At 39.8% G+C, this 21,113-nt stretch overlaps 1 protein-coding gene across 1 annotated transcript; it reads left to right on the plus strand.

The window, feature by feature from the left end:
• Positions 1–1,087: 1,087 nt before the first annotated feature.
• Positions 1,088–5,185, plus strand: LOC308082926 (uncharacterized protein; the record flags this gene model as incomplete). Its single annotated transcript, XM_080425007.1, has 6 exons — positions 1,088–1,174; positions 1,592–1,825; positions 2,354–2,513; positions 4,537–4,587; positions 4,735–4,884; positions 5,175–5,185. The coding sequence occupies 6 exons, from the start codon at positions 1,088–1,090 to the stop codon at positions 5,183–5,185; spliced, it is 693 nt and encodes a 230-aa protein (XP_080281133.1).
• Between the last annotated feature and the right edge of the window lie 15,928 nt (positions 5,186–21,113).

The following is a 21,113-nucleotide window of genomic DNA, read 5'->3' on the forward strand; positions in this document are numbered from 1 at the left end:
CTTCTCTATTGTTGCCATGTCATTCACTGTAGGCAAACATAATAGCAGATACAGGGTTCTAGGGTCAGGGTTTTAGAGTGTCTGCTAAACGCTTATATTGTAAATGTTTTACAACATACTGTAAAGCAATCAACTTTATGGAATACAAAGTTCAGAACCACAGTGTTCAGATAATGTTATAATGATCTTACTAGATGAACTAATACCTGTAATTTCTCACTGTGTTCATCACCATGAACCTCACAATGACTGTGTTGTATTTGTCATCAGTGAGTGACCTCCCCTCCTCTTCTCTTTACTTCCAGGTTGTGATGAAGCTGAGCAGTACAGGAGGTCAGCAGTCTTCTGTCTCTGTTGCTCTGCTGTACGCCGGTCCAGCAGACGTGGCCTGTGATTTCTGCACCGGAGCCAGACGTCACAAAGCTCTCATGTCTTGTCTGGTGTGTCTGGCCTCTTGCTGTGAGACTCACCTCCAGCCTCACTACAATGTTCCTGTGTTGAAGAAGCACAAGCTGGTCCCAGCCACCAACAAACTGCAGGAGAAGATGTGTTCCAGTCATGACAAGCTGATGGAGGTGTTCTGTCGCACAGACCACCAGTGTATCTGCTATCAGTGCCTCATGGATGAACATAAGGGCCATGACACGGTGTCAGCTGCTGCAGAGAAGGCAGAGAAACAGGTAGGACCACCATCACTTGAAGACAAATCATGAGAGAGATCATGTTTTAAAGATAGAAGCAGAACTAAATGACAATGTCAGAGACATTAAAAGCACAAACCAGGGTGTTGTACAACAAAAAAGTATTAAAGGAGGAAGTACTGTCATTTTGGACCCAATGAAAAACATTGATAACTGTTGAATCATATGTCCATTAATCTTGCCTCTGTATTTTGGAGAAGTTACACAGTTGGTTTAAGATGTGGATCCAAACTAAACTGTCTCAAATCTCACTTGTTTTTGTCCTGTATCCTGATTGGATAGAATATCCAATCAGGATTGGATTGGATTGGATAGGTATACCGACTTGAAAATGTGCTTTGTTCACAAGCCAAACTGTCTCTTCCTGTTTCCTGCAGAAACAGCTGATGACAATTCAGGAGAAAGTCCAGCAGAAGATCCAGGAGAAAAAGAAGGAGCTGAAAGACCTGAGACAGATCATGGAGGCCCTGAACGTGAGCTGATATTATGATAATAGTTATTGTTCTTGTGTTTACTGTGGAAAGAGGAAAGATGGTGATGCTACTGTACGTATAATATGGATGAGACAGAGCCTTGTGTCATCAGAAGCACTAAAGCAGTGGTTCTTAAACCAATTAATATGTATTTGGCTGCAGACCCCCATTTGAAAATATTTTATGCCAGCAACCCACGTATAAGATCTTTTTCCCATTCTCTCACGAATTTTAGAAAATAGCAGAAAATGTATTTCTGTAAAACGTATATTGCTATATCAGTGTTGCTCAAAACCTTTTCATGTCAAAGATAACACAAAAAGTGTGTGTGTGTGTGTGTGTGTGTGTGTGTGTGTGTGTGTGTGTGTGTGTGTGTGTGTGTGTGTGTGTGTGTGTGTGTGTGTGTGTGTGTGTCAGAGCTCTGCAGAAGCAGCAGTGGAGGCCAGTGACAGGATCTTCAGTGAGATGATGGTCTCCATTGAGAGAAGACGCAGTGAGCTTAAAGAACTGATCAGAGATCAGCAGCAGACTGCAGTGGCTCAGACTGAGGCTCTCCTGAGGCAGCTGGAGGACCACATGGAGCAGCTGGAGAGGAGACATGCTGACCTGGAGGAGCTGTCCAACACTGATGACATCATCACTTTCATTCAGGTTCCACACATGGCATTTTACTGTTTGGTTTTGACTCATTTAGGAGAAATCAGCTTCATATTTCATCTCATTCCATCATGTCATATTATATTACATTCCATTACATCATAGTATATTACATGACATGACATTATTAATGCTGGTAGTTACTAATACTAATATAGTTATAGTATACAGTAGTTGTACAGACCACAATAACAATGTCAGAATTAGGCCTGTCACAATTATTACATAATCTCCTAATCACAATTATTTGAGATAATCACAATTCTTTTCTACAATTGTCATGATTGTAAACATTTTCAAAAAATAGAAGATCTACAAGATCAGCTTCTGAGCTTGTAGATTGGCTTCTTCCACTGTTTTGTAAAATATTTTGAAGGTATAACATTATTCAATATCTGCCCTGTACAATTTGTGTTCGTAGTGTGTGCTGGTTGAACAACAAGGACATCAGCTCAACTCCACCAATTGTGATAAATATTCTAATCTATCTCTGTCTATACTGGTTTACTTGTCTCTCTCCAGAGTTTCCAGTCTCTCTCCAGTTCCAGTGGATCTCCAGTCTCACCCAGTGTGGTCATCTGTCCTGTGAGGTCCTTCACATATGTGATTGATGTGGTGTCTGGTCTGAGAGACCAACTAGACAACATCCTGAAGACAACTTGGCCAGAGATATCAAAGAGAGGTGAGATTTAAATGTGTTTCTTGTTTTTCTAACCAGCCATCATAGTAAACATGGATTGATGAAGTCAGAAGGCAACTGGAGATATTTGAACTGGAGCAGACTGATGGTACACAGGTTGGCTGTCTGTCAGATTGGACAGAAACATTGAAGAATCTAAGCAAGAATATTCCTCAAAGGAAAGATTAGGGTTAGATTTAAATGTCTTTATTGTGTTTTAACCGGCCCCTACTGACTGTACAGTACATTTCAAGTGTTGAAACAGTTTGTACAGGTGGAAGTACGTCTGGGAAGGTGCAATAAATTAGTGTGATCAAACCTGTGTTTCATGTCACCTGCTACAGTTGCAATGCACCATTTACCATTTTTGTCTCCGCCAGGCCGAAAGGCATGGCGAGAGAGTATGTTTTGCCCCCTGTCCGTCCGTCCGTGTGTCCGTCCGTCCGTCCGTCCGTCCGTCCGTGTGTCCGTGTGTCCGTCATTCTGTCATTTTGTGTACAGCTAATCTCCGGCACCGTTGGCTTGATCGCAGCGAAACTGTGCACACACACTCCCTGGATGCCAGAGCAGAACCTCTGCCCCAAATTTTTCAAATTAGCCTTTATAGCGCCACCAGGAGGCTGCTTTTTGCAAAACACATTTCTTGACAGTACTCCTACAGATATTATCCAAACATCACGCAAATCAGTACACAGTATCTCTATAGTCATGTGATCAACACAGATCTGTCCAATTTTCCATATTTCATCCTGATTGGCTAAGGTTGGCTTCCAAAGTTTGCAGGATTGCTCCGTTTTCAACAAAATGCCTCAAATCATGAACGCAGCTTGCGATTTCCGTGAGATTTCACACGCACATTCCCACTAGGCCGAGGAAGAAATGCCACTTGAAAATGTTCAAATCAGCCTCATGGTGGCGCTATAAATGGACGATTTGTGTTTTTAACTATAACTGCACCGATCTGCATGAAACTTTGCACGCATCTCCCTAGAGGCCAAGGAAAAACAACTGACCTGCATTTTTCACATTTGCCTTTCATAGCGCCACCAGGAGGCCGACTTATGTAAAACACATTTTTTTATATTAAGCCTTCAGAATGTATCCAAATTTCACGCACATCGGTACACTTGATCTCTATAGTCATGTGATCACGATGGATCTTTTACAATTTTCATATTCCATCCTGATTGGCTAACATTGACATCTAAAGTTTGCAGGAGTGGCCCGTTTTGAACAAAATGCCACAAATCATGAATGCAGCGTCCGATTGTGGTGACACTTTGCACGCACATTCGCACTACATTGAAGAACAAATGCCACCCTTTTAACATTGCCCTATTATAGCGCCACCAGGAGGCCAATTTTGCAACACTTTTCTTTTTTATATTACTCCTACAAATTCAAACATCATGCAAATCGGTACACATATAGTCAAGTGATCAAGATGGTTCCGTCCAATTTTTCATATTCCATCCTGATTGGCTAATTCCGAACATTGCTGCCCCACAATAACCTACCTGACCTGGCGGAGACCTGTGCTCCGAGGAGCACTTTTTCTAGTTTATTATTATTATATTTTTGTGCTCAATAAATGATCTTGAGGAGTTCTCTCTCCTGATTGGATGAAATGTGTAACCCACCTGAAAATGTATTATAAATGTAAAATGAGAGATGGGGAGACAGCTGTTACTGAACAAACACTATATAATAGCAATGAGGCTATAATAGCTTGAACTTTTTGACAAGACCCTTGGAACTTCAGTTTAATCCATTCTTCAGTATAATGTCTGTCATATATGCTATATATGTGACTGTGCCTTTAAGAGAGCTACGTTACGACACTGCCGTAAAGCAGGCCTGTTGTTGTCTTTTACGTCAGTCGTATGTTGTGACCTCCTGTAAGCTCACGCTGTATGTTTTACTTGCCCGAAGTCTGCAGTAAAGTCTATTGGATTTGACCCTTTGTGTGGACATAGAAATCCTTTACAATGTCATGATGACCTTTACTGTTTTCTTGTGTCTCCAGTTGATGTTTTACATCCAGTGGAGCCTCAGACCAGAAAGGACTTTTTACAATGTGAGTCCATGTTGATGCAGGTTCTGAACGTTGAAGTTTCATTCTGATATGTTATTTAAAGCTCTAATGAGTTTGATCTGAGAGACTAACTCTAAACACAATAAGGTTCATGAGGTTTGTATTTTCTTTTGTCGTGTGTTTTCACAGTTTCCTCTCCTCTGTCTCTGGACATGAACACAATACACACAAATCTCTCCGTGTCAGAGGAGAAGAGGAAGGTGACTTTTACACAACAACAACAACCTTACCCTCATCATGCAGAGAGATTTACTTACTATCAGGTGATGTGTACAGAGGGTCTGTCTGAACGTTGCTACTGGGAAGTCAGGGGCGCTGGAAGTCATTTATTCCAAGGGGGGCTGGGCTTGGCGGGGGACTTTTCCACATTTTCCCACTATCTATTTTTCACATTTTTCACCTTTTTTCACCTTTTTCAACAAATATTGTATTCCCCAAAGTTAAATACATAATTGTTTTAATATATAAGTGTGTATATAGACTTTAAAAATTATATATATTTGTTTGATTTACAAAAAAAAAAAATCATTTCTCCCCCCAATTTTTTTCTTTCTCATCCCCACCACCAGGAGTGCTGTAGCACCCTCAGCACCCCACTTCCAGCGCCCCTGTGGGAAGTAGAGTGGAGTGGTGGAGGGGTTGATATAGCAGTCTGTTATAAAGACGTCAGCAGACAAACCATCTTTGGAAACAATGCTAAATCCTGGCGTTTACAGTGCTATGGTAAAAACTACAGTTTCCAACACAACAGTGTTGACACTAAAGTGTCAGGGCCTCTCTCCTACAGAGTGGGGGTGTACCTGGACCACAAGGCAGGTACTCTGTCCTTCTACAGTGTTTCTGACACAATGACCCTCCTACACACAGTTCAAACCACGTTCACACAACCTCTCTATCCAGGAATAAGGGTTTGGATCAATGGAGATACAGCAGAGCTGTGTAAGACATGGTAGACATGTTAAGAATACTGATGATGATATTCAGTTGAAAACTTTGTTTTCTACATTTGATTATAGATTTTCTCTTCTAGATAAAGCATGTAAGAATGATGTGTACAGTATCATGTTCAATCAATCCATTGTGTTCCGCTCATTACATTTCTTTAATAAGCCTGCTGCAGACAATCATTATACAGTATGTCCTGTTATCATGTTGATATTACTACAGAGCCCTCTATCAGTGTGTGTAGATTGTTTATACTTAATGTAGTGTAATGCAGTGGTTCTCAATTGTTTATACTTAATGTAGTGTAATGCAGTGGTTCTCAAACTGAAATGATTCCCCCCCCCCCCAATTTTAATTTTTTTCTCACTCAACAGTAAACAAACCAACATATACAGTATGTTTAGTGTATACAGGGCATCTGCACATTTCTAAAGTGACAATTTAAATACTTTTACAACCTTTTGAATGCCTTTAACGGAAAAAAATAAATGAGACATTACTGCGTCAAAAGTAATCAAATAACTATACTATAGAAATTAGAAAATAGTAAAACATTGGCCAAATATTACCTGAGAAAGAGGCAAAAATTGTGAAAACAGCCGATCATGTTCACAACGCCTGGTTGTAGATCTGCTATTTTCACAATATTTGTCAAACAAAATGTTATGCCTCAACTCCTACAATCCAAGTGCTTGTCCCCAGTTCAAATATGATTATTTTGGGGGGTCCCAAGTTCAAATATGATTATTTTGGGGGGTCCCAAGTTCAAATATGATTATTTTGGGGGGTCCCAAGTTCAAATATGATTATTTTGGGGGGTCGCGGCCCGAAAGGTTTCAGAACCACCACTAAAGTCTTACTCCTCAATGTGTCAAAAGGGGTGAAAAAATTAATCAAACTAATCAATTTAATCGCTTATAAAAATATATATTTTAACATGATGAACAATGATCATTTCCTTCCCCCTTCCACCCCTTTTTTTTGTTTTACTTATTTTCCTCCCATTTTGAAAGTAGGAACCTTGGAGTCCAATCTGGCTTTTTTTTAAATCAAATAAAAAAAGCTTCTGTAATGTATTTAATACTAATAGCCGATCTACACGATCGCAACTTATCTGGCAAAATGAACAAATGTTTCAATTCATATAAACGACTTTGAGACCATCAGGTAATCATTATTAACATTATTATAATCTCATTAACTTTACTCCATTTACACTGACTTGTCTTTCAGAATAAATGTGGGCACTGTGGCTGCAACCTCTATGAGTGTTTTAGTTTGAAGAATGTTTCTGTCTCTTCAGACTCTACCTCAGCCCGTAGTACTTGCCCCAGCCTTGACTGCCTTGCAGGATTATGCAAAGGCTAAAATGTAACCTAGATGGCATGTTATGTAGACAGATGCCATCCTATAATGTGTGTAGTTTCAATGTAGGCTGATGTTAGGTTCTTGATTTACGTATGTATTAGCTATTATTAGATTATTGGTTTACTTATGTATTACTTTATTATTAGATTACTGTTTTTGTTTGTATTTGATGTATTATGATATATTATCTTGTGTCCTTGCTTACTGTAAATCGCTCTGGATTAAGAGCGTCTGCTAAATGCCTAAACTGTAAACTGTAAAAGATGAATCATGAATGACAGCTTTGGCCACTATAATGACTCATTAAAGTTGAAAAAAGGTTAGATCTACAAGCTCATTTATCCATGGATGAATAGAAAAACATACATTTACACAACACTGATGTCTTAACAAGTCTTTGAAGATATCTATGAAAACGTTTAATCTGCAACACAATTGTATACAATATGCAGTGGGGGTCCCTGCTTCATCTGTCTCTCAGCTAAGCGGTCCTTGACAGTTACTAAGTACATTTACTTGAGTACTGTACTTAAGTACAGTACATTTTTGGAGTATTTGATTTAGTTTTTTTTCCAAGCTGATGACTTTAACGCTGCTACATTTCAAATAGAATTATTGTACGTTTGACTCCACTACATTTCTAGGAAGGCACTCTTGGGACCAAATTGTACAAAAAATATCTCGGATGTTGATATTCAATGAGAATTAGACTAATAATGATATTTCAAAAATTATGGCAGACTTATCTGATTATTAAAACATATTTACAGTATCAGATACAGTATCCACTAGGCTACACTTGATAGGATGAAAGGCAACTCGGAAGATGAATTTGAGCAAAATCCAGTTTTCTTCCAATGACTGAGAAAAGTGTACTGAACTCCGGCTTACATTGTTGTGTGGCCATGAGATCATGTGTCCCCTGACACTGAGGTCACAATACTGAATGGAATTCGTTCATTCAATTTGACAATGCTGCTGGCATTTCTCTCACTTAATCAGTAGGAACTTAATCTTGTTTCCTGAAATAACACACACAATGAGTAATTCCATGAACACTTCAGGTGCAAGTTAACTCCAGCATTGAGAGGACAAAAAGTTATGCAGATGACAAGCAATGGCCGCGTTTCCCAAAGAGATTCGTAGAGATGCTGCGTTGAGCATCTGCGCAGGTTCTACCACGGGTCTTACGTGTGTCCACACAGTCTGCGCAGTACCCTAGCAGGCACGTAGATTTCAGGTCATGCGTTGCCTCCGCAGCTTGCGTAAGAGCCTCCTACACAGCTGGGACTCGGCGAAATCTACGCTCTACCCTCATTAGTAGCAGCTGGTTGTGCCCAACGTGCTATCGGTTCCCACGTCCACGGCGTTACGTGTCTGCTAAAACTACATTCGGGAGACAGAATGGCGTATTCTACTCTCCTCCTACTTCTGGGAGAGGCGTAGCCCTGAGTGCTGTCATACGCAGCAGTTTGTTACGAGCGCCCTGGTGCGCTAGTAACACCCATCGTAGCGAAATAGATCTATGAAAAGACCGACCGACCGACCACACACACACACACACACACACACACACACACACACACACACACACACACACCCACACACACACACACACACACACACACACACACACACACACACACACACACACACACACACACACACACATTTAATTTATATATATATATATATGTATATATGTATATATGTATATGTATATGTATATGTATATATATATATATATATATATATATATATATATATATATATATATATATATATATATATATATACATATACACACACACACACACACACACACACACACACAGGGCGGCTCCGCTGCTTCTAGCCCTGGTTCAGAGCGTTAGTGGGTACAGCCACACATGTCCGTAAAGCGTCCGTCAAGTTGCCGTACGGACGCCGGAAGTCCCATCCACTCCCATGTTAAGTTTAAAACCGGAAGTACCGTTCGTTTTTTTTTTTTTTACATGGGAGTGGATGGTACTTCTGGCGTCCGTACGGCAACTTGACGGACGCTTTACGGACATGTGTGACTGTACCCAGAGAGTTCACTAACGCTCTATGCATGAACCCGAAGTTTACAAATTGTACTCTCACGGATGATCCGATCGTCTGATAAAAATATTAAGCATATGCCAAGTTAACTAAAGGTATATAAATGATGCTGAGCTAAACATGTTTCCTTAATTTCGAAGTTTTATAGTTAAACGTTATGATTAAAGTCCCCAGTTCCTCTCACAAAGTGACAGCTCTTGCGCTCGCCATGTTTATGAACGGTTAAAAAAACTTTTGAAAATAGCAGATCTACAAGCTCACAACGCCTCACAAGCTTGTAGATTTGCTATTTTCAAAAGATTTTAATACATATTAAATTTGGGAAATGGGACATTCTGCATTCCTTTACTTTTGGTATTTTAAGTATATTTAATTTACTTGCATAATGGGGACACTTTAGTGTTTTATTTACCTTGCAGATGTCACCTCACCGCTGTAATTTAATTCATAAATATATTATTCAAAAGTTGTATTGGAGTGGACTGCTTCAGGACATCTGACAGTTGGCTCTGGTATTTTTATGATCCATTTCACTTTCGCAAAGGGTGTTTAAACTGCTGTGTAGCGTAGGACAGCACTACGTAGTTTACGTAGGCTTTACGTAGACTTCGTCCAGGAGGTGTTCACGTGCATGCTGTCTCACGAATGTAGTTTTAGCACACACGTAATGAGAACCTACGACGATGGTGCCTCCTGAAGCCAGTTTAGATGGCACGTTGGGCACACACAGCTGCTACTAACGAAGACAGTGCGTGGCGGGGTTGCTACTGCGCAGGTGCGTGGAGGCTCTTACGCAGCTTCTAGGCTGCGCATGAGCTCAAATTCGTTTGGGAAACCCGGCCAATGACAGCAATAAGGACCGCTATCACCGAATTGTCCACCAGATGTCACTCGTGTGTCATTTTCATACGTGTGCTCACTGGCGGAAGTGGAGAGAATGTGGTCCGTGTGAAACCAAGCCCCCAGAGTTGCTGAGAAACATTGAAGCTGCCACCCCAGTGGCCAAAGCGGGAACTGCAGGCGGGGAGAAATACATGCACGCGCAAAACATACTGAGAGATATTTATATTTATAAATATAAATATGTAAACATATTATACATACACATTTACATATAAATATGCATCTCGAGTGTATTTAATAAATATCTCGCGTTCAATCCTTGACACACGGGCTGCCGTAGAACGCAAAAAGGACACTAGTGCGCATGCTCATAACTCTATGGGGATACAAAATCGAACCAATAATTCTACTTCCGGCAGGTTTCCGGGTGCTTCAAAACGCCACTGAGCACATTCATTGAAATGATAGCTGGGGGCGGGGCAATCCGCCCTCTAGTTATATTATAGGCTACCTCTATGTGTGAAACTAGTGAGAAAGTCGAGAGATATTTGACTCAAATACATGTTATGCCGTTCTGACGTTCTCTACCCCGAATAAATAAATACCCCCAATAATGATCTACTTGTAACCTCGTGTCACCAGGCTTTTACACACGGAGGGGAAATTTAAATTATAGTGTAGTTTAGTGTGAGAATTTGCTGTCTCTTTAGCCCTGAAACATGACTGTCATACAAGCGTCATGTGAACCATGGCTACTACTGTCTCTTTAAAACCCGGACTCTCTCTTTTCTCTGTGTTTCGCCCAGGTGGGCAGGGTTTTGAGGTTAGATTGTAGGCATACTTTCTGTGAGGTTAGGGTTAGGCATAGTGTTTGTGAGGTTAAAGTTTGGTTTTAATAGGCATAGTTTTTGTGAAGTTACAGGTTAGGCCAGGGTTTAGGCGCAACCTGGGCGACACACCAATGAAAGAGGGAGTCCCCTTTAAAAGCACTGCCCCCTGCAAACATCCAGGAAGGAATAGTACATTATATGTAATGGGTAAGGCAGAAAGTTCCAGCTGGGGACCCCAATAAAATGTGTTAATAGAGCATCACAGTCTGTTTAACCACTGTAACCCTATACATCAGCTATTTGAAAATTGCTGATCTACAAGCTCACAATGCATCGCAACGTGATATGCAATATCTTTTGAAACAGTTTAACAACATAAATCTTGTGTGGGGGTCCCTGGCACAAAATAGTTTAGTTTAGTTTATTAGCACATTGAAACAGATGCTAGGTGTGATATTATCTTAGTTTCTTTCCAGTCTACAGTACTTACCTTATGCTGTCATTTTGTTGACTAGGGTAATTTACTCTGATCTTTGACTGTGTTAGTCACTGGTTAACCATTAAACTCTAGCGTCCCTATTCTTGCCATGTCATTCATCTTCTAGTTCTAGCAGCGTCTACTAAATGCTTACATTTTTACAACAAACTGTAAAGCAATCAACTTTATGGAATGCAAAGTTCAGATAATGTTACAATGATCTTACTAGATGAACTTACTTGTAATTTCTCACTGTGTTTATCACCATGAACCTGTGACTGTGTTGTCATCAGTGAGTGACCTCCCCTCCTCTCATGTTTTAAAGATAGAAGCTAAAAAAACCTGTCGGAGACATTGAACGCACAAATCAGGGCGTTGTACAATAAAAAGTTTTAAAGGATGAAGTACACTCCTTTTGGACCTAATGAAAAACATTGATAACTTTGATGACTTTTCATGAATCATATTTCACCATAGCATCTTGCAGGGTCAAGATGCAGGGGCTTAATATTGATATCTCATCCCTGCAAAAGTGTATTTTGGAGAGGTTACACAGTTGATACCCATTTAGACCTGAGGCTGATTCTATGAATGCCTTTTAAATCCTGACCTAAGTTTTCTGAAAAACTTTTTTTTTTAATTCTATTTTTTTTAAATAATAATAATATTGCTATTTAATGTATATAGCAACAACCACACACAGAGGTGTTCCCGGCTGAAAGGTATAACGTATTGGTGTTCCAGGTCTAAATGGGTTAAGATGATGTGTGGATCCAAACTAAACTGTCTCCAATTTCACTTGTTTTTACCCTGTATCCTGTATGAGTTCTCTTTCTCCTGATTGGATAGAATTGGTATCCCGACGTGAAGATGTGCTTTGTTTACAAGCTAAACTGTCTCTTCCTGTTTCTTGCAGAAACAGCTGGTGACAATTCAGGAGGAAGTCCAGCAGAAGATCCAGGAGAAAAAGAAGGAGCTGAAAGACCTGAGACAGGTCCTGGAGGCCCTGAACGTGAGCTGATGTTATGATAATAGTTCTTGTTCTTGCGTTTACTGTGGAAAGAGGAAAGATGGTGATGCTACGTTTAATATGGATGAGACAGAGCCTTGTGTCATCAGAAGCACTAAAGCAGTGGTTCTTAAACCAATTAATATGTATTTGGCTGCAGACCCCCATTTGAAAATATTTTATGCCAGCAACCCACGTATAAGATTAGTGTTGTTAAAATGTTTCAAAATTATTCATTATTTTTCCCATTCTCTCACGAATTTTAGAAAATAGCAGATCTACTGTACAAACTCACAACGTGCCGCGGCGCATTCGCCATGTGTTGGGAACTTGTAGAACGGCTATTTTCAAATGCTCAGGCCTCAGCTGATGTCCTGAGGCCGATTCCAAAAATGTCTTTCTGAAAAACGTATACTGCTATATCAGTGGTGCTCAAAACCTTTTCGTGTGTGTGTGTATGTGTGTGTGTTGTGTTAAGCAGAGCTCTGCAGAAGCAGCAGTGGAGGCCAGTGAGAAGACGCAGTGAGCTTAAAGAACTGATCAGAGATCAGCAGCAGACTGCAGTGGCTCAGACTGAGGCTCTCCTGAGGCAGCTGGAGGACCACATGGAGCAGCTGGAGAGGAGACATGCTGACCTGGAGGAGCTGTCCAACACTGATGACATCATCACTTTCATTCAGGTTCCACACATGGCATTTTACTGTTTGGTTTTGACTCATTTAGGAGAAATCAGCTTAATATTTCATCTCATTCCATCATGTCGTATTATATTACATTCCATTACATCATAGTATATTACATGACATGGCATAACATGACATTATTAATGCTGGTAGTTACTAATACTAATATAGTTCTAGTATACAGTAGTTGTACAGACCACAATAACAATGTCAGAATTAATCTTATCACAATTATTACATAATGGCATAATCACAATTATTTGAGATAATCACAATTCTTTTCTAGAATTGTCATGATTGTAAACATTATTTTTTTTTTGAAGATCTACAAGATCAGCATCTGAGCTTGTAGATTGGCTTCTTCCACTGTTTTGTAAAATATTTTGAAAGTATAACATTATTCAATATCTGCATGGTAATATCTGCATACCTGTCGCTGGTTCAGCGACAGGTATATACTTTCTTTGAAGTCATTGTTCGGGTTGCAAAGAGTGGGAGTTTTTTAACGTCCCATCACACCCGGATCTTTCCCTTGGGGAAAGTTTTATCGTGTCGCTGTGTGGTTATATTTGAATTGATGTTTTGTTTCTGTCTAGGAATACTTGCGAAGTACGTTGCGTTTATGGTTGGGGCTTGTAAAAGTGACTCTGCATACACTTTTGTGTTTTTCTACTAAAAACATGCTCTTATTGTTAAATGTGACTAAGGTTACACGGTTCTCTGCATGCAAATTTTGCTAGCTGTTTCTCATTTTCCCATTGTGCTTCCTTTGGCAAAACACAGCTCATGTCTGTGTTTCTTCTGTTGCCTTTCTTTTTTTCTTTCTTGCTAGCTTTTGCTAGTCCTTTTAGTGCTTCTTTAAAATGTCTTTATGCGTTTTGGGGAGCACGGAATCTTTCGTTTATAGTTCTACATATCCCATTTATGATTACACTGTGTGTGGTGCTTAACCGTTATTTGCTATGTGTTATAGCGATTGGATTTGTAGTAGGCTCAAATCTTTTTCACCTCTCTTAGGGCGGTTTCACACTGGATCCGTTTTCATTGAAAACGTTTCCCAGTTCGAATGCTGGCCTCAGTGGCCTGCATTCACATTGGCCAAGATCCAATCGCGCCAGAGAACACATGCATACAGTCGGTGCCTATTGACTTTGTCGTTTGTCATGTTGACATCACACTCCTCATTTGCCTCACTCACTCGTGCAGTAAATGTAGTTCCAAATACTACCACGAGGTGGCGCTTTGGAGTCACTTTTTTTTTGTTTCAAACAGACAGACAGACAGACAGACAGACAGACAGACAGACAGACAGACAGACAGACAGACAGACAGACAGACAGACAGACACGTGAGTCCTGACCTGGGAGTCATAAAAAAATAGCAGATCTACAAGCTCACAATGCCTGGCGTGTGTGTGTGTGTGATTATAATTATAATTATAATTAATATAATATACTATTATATACTACTATACACGTCGTGTAGGCCTACTTGTACATTGGCTTTTTTTTTTTTTTTTTATTAATGCAGGAGCGCGAGGTAATAAATGTCACATGTGTACTGTATGCAACAGACATGATATCTCTCTGTCTTTCTAGGAAGTTAAGAGTTAAATATATATTTTAATTATTTAATATAGGAACATTAGGCTATTTCAAAATGCTTAATTATTTTATTCATCAGTGCCACTGAAACACCACCACAGAAATAAACAAACAAACAATTTGTCAATTCAAATGAGCTATGGCATGAGAAAAAATACGTTTACATTTTCCAAAGCAAGTGTCAAAACATAATACAAAAGTGTAAAGTAAAGTAGGCCTATGAGAGGATACAGTAACTGTAGGCAGCTCTAGGCAGTGTGGACGGACAGACAGGCAGTAGACCGCTGCTGCCCCTAGTGGCACAGAGTGGAAATAAGTGGAAATAACACATGTCCTGCGTGACACGCATGAGATGCCAGAAAAAAAACGACAAAGTCAATAGGCAATGACTGTATATACCCCCGATCCTATAGGTGGTGGCATGCACATAGTGTTTCTTCTGTGGACACAGACGTCATCAACTATGCGACAATGTTTGTGCTGGGCTCGCATTAATATAGGGTTTCAAAACCTGGTGAAACACTTGTGTGCATTAGCGCAAGATGAGGATACAGGAAACATTCAGTCTAAATGTACAGTTTACTAACCTTCACAACTACTACTACTTTTGCATTTGAAACTTTAAATTTCTCTAAATATTATAAACTTTCACGACAGCTTAAGTACAAAATGAAAAGGCAACTATAGTAGCCTAGTGAAGTCGGACTGAATGATATATATATATATATATATATATATATATATATATATATATATATTTATATATATGCGCCCTGTGCTCTTCTTTTTCTCTATGAAGAAAAGTACAAGTACAGTTGACACAAACGCATTCCGCAACGCTGCCTGTCTGTTGTTTAATTTCATCCTCTGGACTGCAAAGCCATAGCTGGTCATGTAGGAAGGTGTGCGATAGGATCGCGCTTGCCATAGTCTCTAAAGTAATAATAATAATAATAAGAGAAAGTTCACTTTTGGTTATTTAAAAAGAGTCTCCTTATTTTATGTATTAATTTATTAGCCCTACATGGGAGAAACGTTAACTTTAGAGCTTTGGTTATAATTTAAAAAGACTAGAGCAGTTTATGTGCAGACTCACCTTTTTATTTTTATTTATTTATGATTTGTGGGTCCAGCACTGTGTGTAAAAAAGAACTGTGGGGACGTGCATCTCCTGCCTTTGTTCATATTTAAAATAAAAATTATATTTTCCAATGCAAGATCAGTGTGGTTATCTGCTCTATATTGTAATATCAAAAATAGTGGATCAACAAGCTCAATGTGTCGCATTGCACCGCATTTTCAGCTTGTAGCTTGGCTATTTTTGCTACTTTTGTGTGACACTGTATGACAATAGGGCATTCATTTATGATGAAAAAGCATTAAAAGTTGCAATATGGGATACAGGGTTTCTTCCTAACAGCAAAGATATGTAGTAGAGATCCAATTTAAATATCCGCACCAACCGTTTCTCCCGTATGTCAAAATATTATTATTTTCTGGTATTCCCCGTTAGTTTTAGTAGGCTATTAGTTGTGCGATGCGATCACAAAATGCATTGATTTAGCCTATGGAATGTCGGTGTGTCTTTTTTCTTTTTTTCAAACCGGTGCTGCGCTGACAGACGGCATCCAACATACAGGCGTCCAACACATGCGGCATCCAACGGATGGATGCCGCAACGGTTGGATTCCAGCCTACAGAGAGCACTGCTCTGCTGTGCTACTGCTTGGTGTGGATATGTTACGGCCATGGTTGAACCCCTGTGGATTGATCTGCGACGTGTTTTTGTTGGCTGTTTTTGTCGAGTTTATATACCGTCACCTATTCCAAATAGCGGGCCACTTCCGTCTAACGGTACGCTTGCTTTCACATTGCAGCTACCGTACCCGAAAACGCATGATCCGGATCCGAAACTGCCTCCCGAGGTGGTTTCGGGAACGGAACGGTTACCCGTTTCGCGGGTCGATTCGCTACATTCACACTAGCCAAGCGGTCTGGAGTGCGCACCCGGGACCTGAGTGTGAAACGGCTCTCAGACACACGGGTGAAGCATATTTTGTTGGGCTTCGGCGTGTAATAATTGTCCTTTGGTGATTACGTTTGGTGCTGAGATCAGATTTTAAAAAGCTTTAGCTCCATTGTCTAGCGGTTTTTCGGCCATCTTGCTTTGTAGTTTTTTTGTAGGCTTGTTATGCGTCTGCTTCATTTCCTCTATTCTCTTTTCTTTTCACAAGTCTTTGTGTAGTTTATTTATTTTGATTGGCTTTTCATGATTTATTTCACAGATTGTAGGCAACAAATATTCTGAGCTTTTTCACAAGGCGTTTGCCACAAGGAACCTAATCTTCATATTGGGTGAATTGTGCTTTAAGCCATTTACATGCGTGTGATATTTTAGGATAGCTTGATTAATATAATTCTTTCTTCTAGTCGACTTACATTGTTTCTATATGCTGTTTTTACTGCATTCATAGTAGCACTGCTATGGTGTGTGGGGTTTAAATGGTACTTTCTTTCTTTTCACTTATAACATTGTTACAATAACTCTTATATGCGGTCTATTCTGCTTTCGTGGTAGCAGTGTATTTCGTCATTTTATGGTTGGCTGCTATTATGAATGTGGAGGAGTGGTGTGGCCTTTATTTAATTTCGTAGTATTTCCATTGTTGATACTTATGGTTCTGAGTTGTTTCGGTTTGCCGGTTGGTAGTTGTGCTCAAGTATGTGTTTGATGCTTTGTGTTGTGATGTAGGCTTGTGCTGGATGAGTTAGGAATGTGTCTGTTGTGGTGATTAAAGCACTTAGTTGTACGTTTTGATGAAAATTGTTGATGCACTGATTAATTGGATGAGTTAGGCATATGCGGTTGACGCAAATGCTTGATATCGTTCTTTAATGTTATATGAGTTGATTTGCAGTGTTGAGTTTATTTGCAGTATTGATGCGGATGACTTTCCCATGATTAATTTTTCAATAGGTATATTTGTGGTGGTGGCACAAATGTCTTATTGGCTGTGTTGGTATGCGTTTTCGACACATTTCAATTGTTTTATGTGTCGTGAGGGGGTGATGAAGCTGACATAAATAGTATGAAATTATTATCTAAGGACTTGTGTTGAAATTACATAGATGTGACTATATAGGCCTAAAAAACAATGAAAATGATCCTTTTGGATTGTTGAATGTAGTTGTGTAAAAAAAAAAAAGGACGAAAATAATTGTTAAATGTAATAAATACATAGGAGTAGATTAATTATTTCGATTTGTGCTAAAATATTGTGTTGAGTACTATAATAATAATGATAAAAAGGAAAATAAGTGTGAAAAAAGATTTGAATTCGGTCCGTTTTGTGTTTTAGACACAACAGATTTAATTTAATAATTTAACTGGATGTTCGCTATAATTTTGTTCCTCCTTGTATTGACGTAAGACTACTTTTCTGAGAAAAAACAAAACTAGGACGCTAGAGGCTCGACGGGGTCAATTGTTATTTTTAGATATGCCAAGGGTCGATTATTTAGGTAACATTTTGTGGCAGCATTTGGACAAATTATGTTATTTAATAGGTCAAACAGGTGTGGTACGATCTGTGTGTTTTAATTCATGGAAGTATTACATTTTGGTTGACTACTGGGTCGTAAGTGATGCCTACTTTTGGCGGAGTTTAAAAGTGGGTGGTAATTAAGGTTGGGTGTTAAGTTAAAAGTTTTTTAGCGTATTGGCCGTTTGGCTGAGCGATACTATATATTACTTTGACATGCTGAGAATACCTTGGTTTTATTTGTACTAGTACAGAGGTGTATTAAATCAAATTCTTTGATGAGGTGCGGTTCTGTGCTATTTGACTGTTTTTGATAAAGGGAGTCGCAGTCTCCTGGTTGCTAGAAGCAGCTATTCTACTATAAGATTTTTGTGAAGCCTAGGGTGGCTATTTTTAAGACTGACGAATTCGTTCATACTGAATGTAAAAGTATAGGTCACCGTTTTTGAGTGCACGTTTTAAGATGTTTTTTCCTATAAACGTCGGCACAACCGTGTACATAATTGAAGATTTAGTGATTAGTATTTTTCAAAGAAGTAAGTTGGAATCTGTTAATTTTTTTAACTGTTGGGAAGTGGGGATTATTTTTGTGTACATAGCGTTAATTATGACGTCTGAACAGGAAGTGTCCATCTCTTTCCCAAGTAGACAGTTTGGGAGTTGTAGTTTTCTGCCACAAAGGTAGAACTCAGAACTACAGAACATTGTGTTTTCATTTTAATTCGTCGATTGTCGCCCTCTGGTGGTTGAGAGATATATTTAGGTTAGTGTGTGGTGACGTGTCTTCCAGTGGGAGTGGTGTGTATTCATGAAACCGCCCCTTCCAGTGGTTGACACATCCAAACATTTGACTGACTCCACCTAGTGGTCGAGACGAAGGTTGCATTTTCACTGTATGAATGAGAAGCTTGGAAGGTTTTGTGCTCGTTAGTGTTTTAACATTTCTGACTTATAGAGTTAACTTTTCTTTTAACAGTCTTTATCTAACAAGTTATTCAGCCTATTGGTATTCTATGGTGTCTAAGTGTGCTTGATTAATGTTGTTTGTCTGTACTGCATGAGTTAATGTTGGTTGTCTGTACTGCATGATTATTTTTTTCTAATTTAATCCATTCATGTCTATCAATAGCTTTCCGTGGGAGGGGAGCGCCACATTCGAGTTGTTTCCAATCCTGGCTAAAAGAGGACGGTTCATGTCTGGGATTAAAGTAATGTATTGACCAGACTTACAAATTTATACAAATTCAAACATTTGTCTTATATTTGATTTGGAATATCAAGAGACAGTTCAAGAAAGCTTTTGAAGTAATTTAATCTTTAATTATCGTTCATACATACATACACTTATAGTTCTATACTGTTATACTTAGGATATATGAGCAACACTATTGGGTTGACTCACATGTGTGCTGAGTGGTAAACGACACGTCACACTTGCATTATAATATTCTCATATCAATACTCCTTCAAAACTGTTCTCAAGGTACTGACAGAGGTTCGTTGTGGACTCAAGACATTTATGATTTGTGTGTGATTTTTAGATTAAAAAAAATAATAACCATATTGTAAGTAAGATCTGATTCCAGAGGGGAACACCTATAGAGGTTGAAGTAACGTGACAATAATTGTGATTTAATATCATTTGGATATTTGATCTACAATTATGGAATCAGAACAGCAGGAGCACTCCTTACAACAAAATAATTATTTCATTGACGTGATCAATATGATTTTGGGACAATGGGAGGATAATTGGCCAAAATTTCCTGGGCCTTGGCCACAAGACAGCATATTCGACCCAGAAATTATTGACACATTAGGAATGCTTGCCAGAGCATATCAGAAAGATTGCTCAGACACAGGGGCAAAGGAGAATACAGTGTTTAAATTGTTTTTCAAAAAGGGTAAAAAATTAAATAAGGCTTATGTGAGATACCAAGCCAGGATGACGACCGCACAGGTGTACCCAGAACCAGCTGAGAAGAGCGCTTCATCTTCTGATCCCACTACGTCACCGGGTGAGAAACCTATCGACCAATTGTCAGCCCTGGACACAGGGCATTGCAGTGACAGTGGACTACGAGACGGGCTGGGAGCTGGAGCAGTGGTTGATTTGGCGAGACCGGACCCGCAGAGCAGAGGTACAGCAGGTGTCCAGGAAGCAGGTGACAGACAAGCAAACCCACAGCCGTTACGACGACATCATGATGGTCCCTTCAGAGGGCCGTGCTACATCTGTCAGAAACATGGACATGCTTGGCGCCAGTGTAACCAGACACCACCGGCTGTCAACCCCATTGCTCCACGGTCAGCCCCAGCTCTTCAAGGTACCCCACAGTTTTCACCAGGTTTCAAGCCGTCTGTCTCTGGTCCTGGGCAAAGTTGTGTTCCGGCTTCAACCCAGGGTGTCGACCGGGTGGTGCTACAGGTGCACACATTCTATGAACGGCTGGTCCCCCATCCAGGTGGCTATCAGTCTGCACCACAGCAGACTCCCACTCCTTGCATGCAACCGATTGGGTCTGCGCCACGTGTGGCCCCTGTACCTGCACAGCACGGTGCATATCAGCAAGTGCAAGGATTGAGATCATTCTCTGGGCGGAGGACCAGGCCTCTCAATTATACGGGTTGCTACACGTGTGGTCACATGACCCATTTTGCACGATATTGTCCACTACCTGAACAATCCACTCCAGTTATTGTTCCAGGCCGCATGGATGACAAGACGATACATGGCTAGAGACATTTGAAAAGAAACGTACAGAGACATTACTTTAGACTGTGATGGAGGCTGGACCTATTGGAACAGGTGACGTAGGGCAATGATGGAATACATAAACCGTTGTTGACAAGAAAAGAAAACCCTGAGTCCCCGGTGAACTTGACATGATCAGACTACGGCTTGATGAAAAAAAAAAAAAAAAAAAGCAGCAACTTTCATTTTCTACCTATTTTGAAACATAATAGTGATCACTGTCCATATTCTAATTGGAGATTTAGCATAGAGTCTAATATGCTTTCAGGTGGTTGACTAAATTTGAACAAAATCTTAACCTAGTATAGGATGTTTTGTTGGAAGGAGCTGGAGATGCTGTTAGTTTCTTTCGACACTGGTATTCATTTT

Source organism: Gymnoscopelus braueri (assembly GCF_963280865.1).
Source record: "Gymnoscopelus braueri genome assembly, chromosome: 3".
NCBI classification, from domain to species: Eukaryota; Metazoa; Chordata; class Actinopteri; order Myctophiformes; family Myctophidae; genus Gymnoscopelus; species Gymnoscopelus braueri.